The sequence below is a fragment of the Heliangelus exortis genome, chromosome 12 (assembly GCF_036169615.1).
Source record: "Heliangelus exortis chromosome 12, bHelExo1.hap1, whole genome shotgun sequence".
Taxonomy (NCBI): domain Eukaryota; kingdom Metazoa; phylum Chordata; class Aves; order Apodiformes; family Trochilidae; genus Heliangelus; species Heliangelus exortis.
In genome coordinates, this window is record NC_092433.1 from 9,779,154 (window position 1) to 9,788,672 (window position 9,519).

General features: G+C 48.7%; 1 protein-coding gene and 1 long non-coding RNA gene across 3 annotated transcripts in view; one reads left to right on the forward strand and one right to left on the reverse strand.

The window, feature by feature from the left end:
* The window catches only part of LOC139801790 (uncharacterized), a 28,371-nt gene extending 25,955 nt beyond the window's left edge, over nt 1–2,416 (reverse strand). For both annotated transcript variants that reach the window (XR_011728311.1, XR_011728312.1), the window contains exon 1: nt 2,189–2,416. This is a non-coding gene — a long non-coding RNA (uncharacterized lncRNA). The remainder of the gene's footprint in view (nt 1–2,188) is intronic.
* A 5,705-nt stretch (nt 2,417–8,121) lies between these two features.
* Nucleotides 8,122–9,027, forward strand: DNAJB8 (DnaJ heat shock protein family (Hsp40) member B8). Its single transcript, XM_071755962.1, has one exon. The coding sequence runs from the start codon at nt 8,301–8,303 to the stop codon at nt 8,940–8,942; it is 642 nt and encodes a 213-aa protein (XP_071612063.1). The 5' UTR covers nt 8,122–8,300; the 3' UTR covers nt 8,943–9,027.
* Nucleotides 9,028–9,519: the final 492 nt, after the last annotated feature.

Consider the following 9,519-nt stretch of genomic DNA (forward strand, 5'->3'; position numbering starts at 1 on the left):
ACCTCCAAGGCAAGAAGCCTTAAAAATGGCCTGAGACCCCACTCCAATTCCTACCCACAGCCTCCTGCAAAATGCAAAATTCACCTCCCTAAAACTCCTCATCGACTCCTTTTCAACACACACCTCTGCCCTCGCTTGGCAAGCAAACAGTGCCGAAATTCCCACCTGCCTCTCCCCCTTGCAGCCCCTTATGGAGGGGCTCATTAGCCATGCAAATCAAAAATGCTCCGAGAGCCCGACAGCCGATTCCCCCCCCCCGTACCAGCGAGGAATGACAATTCACGGGGGTCTTCGGGGAGCCAGGATGGAAGGAGGGAGGAGCGTGGTGCGGCGTGGCTGGATGTGGCAATCAAGCTTTCCCACCGCCACCCGTCCCCTGGGAGCATCCCCGCTCCTGTTGCAGGGAAGCAGCAGCGTCTCTCCCTCCACCTTGTTAATCCCCTTTCGCTGTGCTCCCCCACCCCGACCCCCCGGGAGCCCTGGGAAAGCAGCGCCTGGTTCTCGCTGCCCCTCAGCCCTTCTGCCTCGCTGCAAAGAGGCGCGAGAAGGGGAGGGAGAAGAAGGGGAAATGTGCCTTTCCTTAATTGATTTTGGTGAAAAAGGCAGGCAGCCGCCGCACTGTCAAATTAATTAGTTCCAGAGCTATTTGCAGTTATGAACCACGTAAGATTAGTGGTCATTGCGTTTTGGTCCTAGGGAGCAGTGGAGGGGAAGAAGGTTTTATAAGCTGTTTTGGGGTTTTTTTGTTTGTTTGTTTGCTTGTTGTTTATTTTCCCCTCTCTCTTGGAACCTTTCTTAAAAACACAGAAAAAAAAAAAAAAAAAAAAAAAAAAAAAAGAGAATAGGTCCTCGGCTGCCAGCACTGGGGCTGGCTCCTGTACCTGCTGCAGCACAGGGGAAAAATGCCAGTTTCACCCCTCTTACACTATCTGCCCCACACTCAACAAAGCTGGTGCTTTGCTGGGGCTCTGGCCGGGCTCTCCCCTCCCAGCGAGGGCTGGCCGGGTCCTCAGGGTCACCCCGCTGCTGTCCCCACCAAAGCACAGCAGCAACACCAGCCCACACATCCCACCGAGGTGTGAACCCGGGTAGCCAGACAGGCTGGGTATCACCTCGGGAGACACTTGGCTCATTTTGTCCCCTCTTGCCCTCCCTCCTTGGCGAGGCAAAGCGGGCTGAGGGCTGGAGCAGAGGCTCTGAAAGCCCCCGGTGCGGCTCCCGGGGCTCAGATCCCTGATTAGATGGGAACGCCTGCTGCAACTTGATAACAGGGCAGCATCTGACGGGGAGGCTCCGGCAGAGCTCCCCGAGCCGAGCAGTGCCTATTGTTTCAGGAGATATTGCCCCACATACATGCTTCCATCTGGATATCGATAAGCGTGCCTGTTTATGCATAAACACAGCACAACATGCAGCCACATACCTCTGCATTCCTCCTCCCCTCCCTCCATACCAGCCCTTATTCCTTTATCTCCTCATCTACTCTTGCCTGTTATCTCTGCTCCTCCTTCAGAACGAAGTCCCAGGAAAGGGCAGTTATGGTGGGCCACACAAAAGAGGAATGGCAAACATTTTGGGTGAATTTGCAAAGTTTTTGAGGGTCTGGGTGGAGGGAAGCAAGGGAAGACAGGCTCATCAAACCAAAACACTGCAAAATCAGCTCCAGCCAGGACAGCAAGATGTTAATTCAATACAAGAGGGTCTGCAACATGAGCAAACATCAGCTGTACCCAGTGAAACCCTGGGCACCTACACTGCAGCCACCTCAAAGCCAAAATGCTGCTGAAACTGCCTTCTGCAGGCCTAGGAGAGGGGAAACCTCGAGCAACATTGTCTGGAAGGCCTGACCCACTTTCCTCAAAGAAACATGGCAGGAGCCATGGGGACTTGGCTTTGCTGAGAGAGGCTGGTGTGCATTTTTGCAAGCACTGCATCAGTCCCCCCATGCTGGTCGCCAAAAATCAGCCCTGGCCCCAAGAGGAGGGCTTGGCACTGACTCACACATACCATCAACAGGCCGGGCAGGGGGAGCAGTAGGGTTCTGCTTTCCAAAATGCAGGCTGGGGCTTACCCCAACCCAGCCAAAGCACAGCCAGCCCCAAGCACTGACCCCCTCGGTCTTGTGCTAGGATAGAAACCCACAAGGTCTGCAGCAACCACACACCCAGCCCACCCCCTCCACACTTACTGTGTGCTGGGGGCTTCATCCACTTGTCTGAAGAGAAAGGCAGGCATCCCAAGGCATCCCAGCTCTCCTTGCTCAAATGGTGTCTCAATCTCTGCTCCCAACAGGACAGCAGGTTGGCACTGTGTGCTGTATCCCCACCTTGGCCTCAGTTAGGGTTCCCAGACCAAAAACTATGTCATTGTCAAAGGCTGGACCAATCCTAGGAGCAGGCTGGTTTCCAGCTCTCCATCTTCCCTGGAAAAAAGGAAAAAGCACATAATGCCAAAGGTGCTTACACCTAAGAAATTTATTCAAGGAACCCACAGTGTGCACAGAAGAGATGGCATCACTGGTCAGTGTGTATATGTATTTCCAAGCAGAAACAAGTACAAACACAGATGTGCACCATCTCAGGAGCCAGGGCAGGGCAGAAGGGTCTTCAGAGTGTGTGGGTTGAGCAAGGGCAACTCATGAGCCCAAGGGAGCGTGGCTGCACTGCACACCAGCTCTCTGGAATGGGGCTGTATACTGAATTTATGAGCTATTAAGTTATCACAATTATAATTTATATTCTTCAGCCTTTTAAACTCAGCAACAAACTCGGACTAAACCTTTGCTGAGGCAGCATGGAAATTTCACTGTTCCCAGAAGCCCCATGTACAAGGTGCCCATAGGCAGGATCAGAACATGCTTCCTGATGGCTGCAGTGTGTGGTCTCTTCTCTAGCTCCCCACTACCAGTAAAGTAATTGGTAACTGATCAGTCCCCCACCTGATACATCGTCCAGGCCCCTTCTTAAACATAGGTATAACACACCAGCAAATACTGTGGGACAAACGCTTATGGTGGTCCTCTACAATCCCTCCTACCTTCTGAAAAAAATGGGCTGCTTCTTTTAGTCAGGGGGCTTCAAGTCTTTGTGCCTCTCACCAGGACCCTCAGTTGAGTTCTGTACCAGTTAGGATTCCCCCCTTCCCCTGCAGACCAGCCCCACTGCTGAATGTTTACCCACCTAGAATTGCTTTGCTTCAGAGGTCCACATTAGAAGAGCCATCTCCAGAAGTTTTTCTGCTGGAGCTGGGGCTCTCAAGGGGAACCAGCCTCCAAAGTGGGCACCTCCTTCACAAACAGAGACCTAAAATTGAGATGAACTCAGCACTGAATAAACCTACTAACGGAGGCAGGCCCTCCCTGCTTGGATGAAACCCACGCTTTCAGAAGAGGGTGGCATCATTTCTGCAGAATGCTCGAGTGGCCTCAAATAACACACTGAACTGTCAGGCACAAACCCAAGCGATGGCGCGAGCCAGCACTGGGATAATGAGAAGCTGATCTACAGCTTTTCCCCTCTGGTTTCTTAAATGAATGCTCCACATACCACTTCCCACTGACTGGAGACAGAGCGAAAATCCCAGGACAGTAACTCATCATCCTTTCTTCCCCCGCGAAGATTCGAGGCTGTGGCTATGTATGGATGTTGTGAAGTGATAAAGTTGCTGTGGCTTCGCGAGTTACCGCGCACCGGCTGGGCTGTGCCGTCTGACCGCACGCGCGCTCCCGCTCCCTGCAACTGGGTGGTAAAACATGTTTGCTCACGATGAGGCTGGAGCAGGTACACTGTCGGCGGGCTCCAGATAAGCAAGCTCTGCTGATAAGCAGTGCCTCATTAAGCCCCAGGACTCAACGGCTTGCAATGCAATCCTTGGCCCAGAAGTCCCTCCTCTTTTCAAGTTGTTGTCTCCAGCCATGGAACTAGCAAGGAGAATCCGCTCTGGGAGAAGGGTCAGCGTTGAAATAATTCCTGAGAGTAGCATGGAGAATACGGAGGGTCAGGGACCATGCCAAAGAGCAGGAATAGTAAAAGGACCAGCCAACCATGTTCATGCTGCTGGATACTGCAGCATAGCCCTGGTCTGGACAAGGATAGTGTAGATGACACATGGAGATGACCCAGGCAATGAAACCAAAGTGTTCCAAATTCTGCTGGGGTCAGAGCCTGCTGACACAAGCTACATTACTATTTGAGCTTTCCAAGACTGGAGCAAGGCCTTGCCCTGGGCATAAGGCATGACCTAAGATAAAAAGATGTCAGGCCCACCCTTGACTTTATTAAGCAGGACCAGGCCTCCTCTTTGGCTTCATAGCTCAAAAAAACCCCAACGTGGGCTTGTGAGTTTCCTGTACTTTGCCACCACCCAGAAGCTGGCTGTCTTCTTGCCTGAACCTTGGTTTAGCCTCAAGCCCCAACCTGAAGCTCAGAAAAGCTGGATACAGACCCAGCTCTCTGGATCCTCTTTTAGTTCTGTCTCCTAATCTCTGGGAGCCACCCCCTCTCCCATCCCACAGCAAACTTCTGTGCTGAGCCCCATACACAGGATCAATGCATAGGACACAATAACCCTCCCTCCTGCCCATGGAGGTGGAAATCCACATCATTTAAGTATTTTCTACTCAAAATTCACAGCTGCAAAAATAGCAAATAAACTCCTGGCCTCCCAAACACCAGGCACGTACCTCCTTGTCCTCTGGTCCACCCAGAGCTCTTGGGGCGTAGCTACAACCTCTTAGGACAGGCTCTCCTTGTACTGAGAGGTGAGGAGATGCTCTTTGGGTCAAATTTTCTATTTATTTTTTATTTTTCTTCTGAAGGTCCCCTGTCATCCCCCAGCAGGAGGTCAGCCCTGTGTGCCCATCTCCAGACGTGCTCCCCAGGGGTGTCTCCTCTGATGGGGCTGCCCTGGGGGGAGGCATCCTGTGACAGTTTGACTGGTGGAGCAAAACGTGACTTGTGTTTGTTTGGATAGTCAAAGGACATGGAACAAATGTCTCCTACCTATGTTGGTTTAGATTAAAGGATCCTGGCTTTGTCACAAGACCAATGGGGCTGGTGAGAAAACACTCATGTAGACCCTTCCTGCCTTCAGACCCTTTTAAAACAGAAAAAACCATAATCATAATAATAATAACTTATTATTACTATTATTAAAGCTGGAAAAGACCTTTAAGATCACTGAGTCCAACTGTAAACCTAACACTGCCAAGTCCACCACTGAACCATCTCTAGAAGCACCACATCAACACATCTTAAATATCTCTGGGGATGGTGACTCCACCACTTGCCTTGGCAACTTGTGCCAGCATCTAACAACCCTTTCAGTGAATAAATTTTTCCTAATATCCCATTTAAATAATAGTAGAAAACAAGTTTTCACAACTCAGAAATACTCACTCCTTTCCAGACCAGGACACACTGGGGTTCTAAGAGCAAGATCAGGGACTGGGGCTAGAAGTTTGGGGTCAGCTGTAGTCTGGGTGACCAAAAGCTCAGGGCACTTTGCTGCTTGGTACCTTGTGTTTTGTTACCCATCCTGACCTAGCTGGCAACCCTTGCCCCAGCAGACCTGATGCCTGGCCAGCAGGGAAGAACAGGCTGGACATGGCAGTGCCTGGAGCAGGGAACCAGGGGGGAACAGGGACCACCACATCCATATCCATCTGGCACACTGAAGCAGCAAATGAAGGAAAAGGAAAGAGGGGGTGGGTAGAAAAGAAAATCCCAAAGATCCTGGGATAATAAGCACCATTAAGGTTAGTCTGTCTCATGATTGTTTCTTATTAAAAAGAGACTGTACTTATCTGTGCAGGATATGCTGTTTGGATGAGGGAATTAGCAGAGTGACTGCCTCCATATCATCTAATTAGCAAAAATGTTGATAAGCAGATACAATCACATATGATTAGGATCCTTTTAAAAAGCCACTCCATTAATTAAATAGACAGAGAGGCCGCCTCCAGCCCTCGCGTGCCACTGATTAGAATACAAATATTTACACTAATCTCACCTCCATCAGCCATGGGACACTTTTGAGTATTTTTAGTGACATCAGATTACTATTGATTTTCATCCCCAATGTCAGACCATTTTGTTAGTATCTGAAAGTGCTGCCTTCAGTTTCGGATGCTTTAAATCATGTTAAGGGTTTATCTTAATGACGCTGCTGATAACCACTGTTCAGGTCACTCGTACTTTCTCTTCAAAGAACACAGTCTGGGCTGGTTTTTATTGTTTGTACTTGAGATTTAAGATACGAAAAACATTTCTCATTTCAAAGCCTTGGTTTCTAGGGATGGGGCTGCCAGGCTAGTTTGGGTATAGTTACTTGATGCGTTCATGTGTCATTTCTCTTCCTCCCTGCCTCTCTCTGACCCTTCCCTTTTCCCTCGCAAACCCTTTTGGCTCACAGCAGTGGCCCCTCTTGCATGGCTGCTAATCTCTGACGCCTGCTGCAGACAGTCAGGCAGTGAGTGTTCTCCATTCAGGGAAGACAGGAGGAAAACACCCCCGACTTTTCAGAGGGGTAGGACACACTAAATCCAAGACAGATAATCCAGTGCGCCAGCCAGTCTGAGATGGGCACTCATCATCAAAAGCAAATACGGGAGGAGATGCTTTGCAGAGACAGCACAAGACAGTCAACTCCTTCCTTCTGTGCATGGCCCCACTCCCTGCAGTAGATAACAGGCCTAGAACCCTCCAACAGGCTTTCCTGGTGTCCCATTTTCCCTTCTGGAGGAGGCAACAGAGAGTGGGAACAGCAATTGCTCCTGAAATTCCTGCTAAGGATCCATGCTCATGGACCACACTGGCAGTGGCTAGGAGCTGTTGGCATCTTTCAATGGCTTGTGGGTGGTAAGCTTGCATCACCCTCAAGTCCAATGGACAATCCTAAAAAAAGACACTAGCCCAAATAAACAAGTCTCCTCAGTGAAGATTTCAAGCAGCACTACAGTGAAAGCAAGCCACGAGGCCTTAACTCTCCCCTCAGTGTAGAAGAGCACTTTGGGATGCTTTGGGGGTGCGAAGAGCCCTCTGTGTTCAAATAGGCAGCAGCAGCTTGCTGCTGGGCACAGATTGACTTTTGCCATTGCTACAGCACAAACACCACAAAGCAGAAAAATAATTCACATGGCACAACCACTCTGTGGTTAAGAAGACCTCCCTTATGCAAAAGGAAGCAAAATCCAGAATCTCTCCAGAGTCAAGCCCATGGGATCATGAGCTCCTTTCTTGCTTTTCACTTCCTTCAGCTCCAGCCTCCAGACCAGCACTGTGCTGCCTTATAGCATCCCTGTTATACATATCCACATCTTGGGACAGATATCTAATGGAGCATGCGGAAAAGAGACTAAGGTTGTTAATGAACTTCATTCTGGGCACTTATTTTGGTATGAACATGAGGCTAAGCTCTTCTGGAAGTGTTAGATTCGGCTGTAAACTCAGAAGAGATAGTGATGATCATTTAATCATGATTTTAGGAAAACAGGCCACTCTGAGTTTAAAAATGGCCACATTAGGAGGTTCCAGTGATTCATTACCTTCATAATGAAGGATATGTCGCATATTTTCAGCTTAAATTCAGTTAATTCATGCCACCTTCCAACTGCTCTGTCTGGGAGCCTGAAGCACGGAATTCTGAGCCATGGCACAGAATTTCTGTTCCCATGCAGGTTCTTATAGACTAAGCTGAAGCTGGCACTGAATTTCCTCTTAATACCAAGACACTTTCCCTGAGTACCTCATTCCAGAGCGTATTTTCAAAACCCTTAATCACATTTTATGGCTCTTCCCTGAGCTGGCTCCAATTTACCAACACTTCTCCCAAACTGGGGATAGCCAAACTGCCAACAGCTTTCCTATAGCTGCTGCCATAGGGTAATACGGCCTGGACTTCACACAAAATCAAACTGAGTATTTCAGAATCCCACCTTTAGGAAGGTATAGGTAAAAAAAGTAAACTGACAAAGTCATCTGTCACAGCTGTGATGTCACAGCTCCACCTGCAACTACAGCATCACACGTATGATCTACATTTGAAAACATAAAGCCAGCACCAAGCAATTCCACCCTAGAATGAAGGCAGGAGAACTGAGCAGTGATTGGCTGAGCCCCCCCCTGAGGTCACAATCTCAAAATATGTGACCAGCAGGGTCAGGAACTGAGCATCCACCCAGCCTGAAGAAGGCAGCAGCATTAGGCGTCCAGGAGCCTCTGCATGCTGACCACCCCTGGGCTTCACATCCTTGGTTAGGAGAAAGGCACCAGGTGTCTTCCAAACAGCCCCATTCCTTTGAGATGGTGGATTATTACAGAGTCCTTGGACTGCAAAAGAATGCCTCACAAGATGAGGTTAAGAAATCCTACTACAAACTGGCACTAAAATGGCACCCTGACAAGAATCCCAGAAACAAGGAGGAAGCTGAGAAGAAATTCAGATTAATCTCTGAGGCATACAGTATTTTGTCTGACCCTCAGAAACGATCAGCCTATGATGGCAGATTCGAGAAAAGCAGATTCCAAAGAGAAAGAAGTTTCACAGGGGGTCACACGGACCCTTTTGATTCCCCTTCTGGATTTTCAGACCTTGAAATGATGTTTAGGGATTTGTTTTGGGGAATGGATCCCTTGACCAATATCAGAAACAATGGTGGAAACAGACACAGGACAAATGAAAGAGGAAGGCGCTCCAATTATGCTGATAAGTTTATAGACTTGTTAACATCATTTAATTCGCCCAGAGAGCAGCAAGCTGGGCCACACAGTGTCAGAGCAATGATAACCACTGTTGAAGAGATCAATGGCAAGAAGATCATCACCCGGAGAATCTTTGAGAATGGGGAGGAGAGAATAGAAGTGGAAGAAGATGGCCAGCTGAAGCATGTGAGAAAAAGAGGAGAATCCAACCGGTATTATGGGGGCCCCTCACAGAAGCATTAACTGCAAGCTGTGCGAGATGCTCTCATTGCTCAGTGGATGAGATCCACTACAAGCAGTATTAATAAATGCCAAGATCATGACACAACTTCTCAATGGCTGGGAACAAATACTTTACAGGTAAAGATACGGAGTTATGCTGAACTAAGGAGTGGGACTCTACTAATCCTGTGTAAGGTGATAAATAGTGCTTGTTCAGAAAATAGGAATAGTAGACACGTGTGAAAGCAACCTTGCCAGTTTGCCAATGAGACCAAGTTGATTAACATAGGGAAAGGAGACAGGCTGACTGACAGACTGGTAAGAGAGCTCTACGATAAGCTATAGGTCCTCTTCCCACCCACCGAAATGCCAATTTTAAAGTCTACTAGCTGGAACAATAAAGCCTTGAGTAACCTTCATATACAACCCTGAGGCTGAGTGAGCAATATCATGCCTTCAGTGTACAAAAAGATGCATATTCACTGAAAAAGATGTTTGTGCACATGCAGGAAGGTGAGGGAGGGTCAGTGGGTCACACGGAGCCTAGAAGAAAGGAACTGGCACAGGGACAAGGAAGGAGAAAAATGCCATTCCTCAG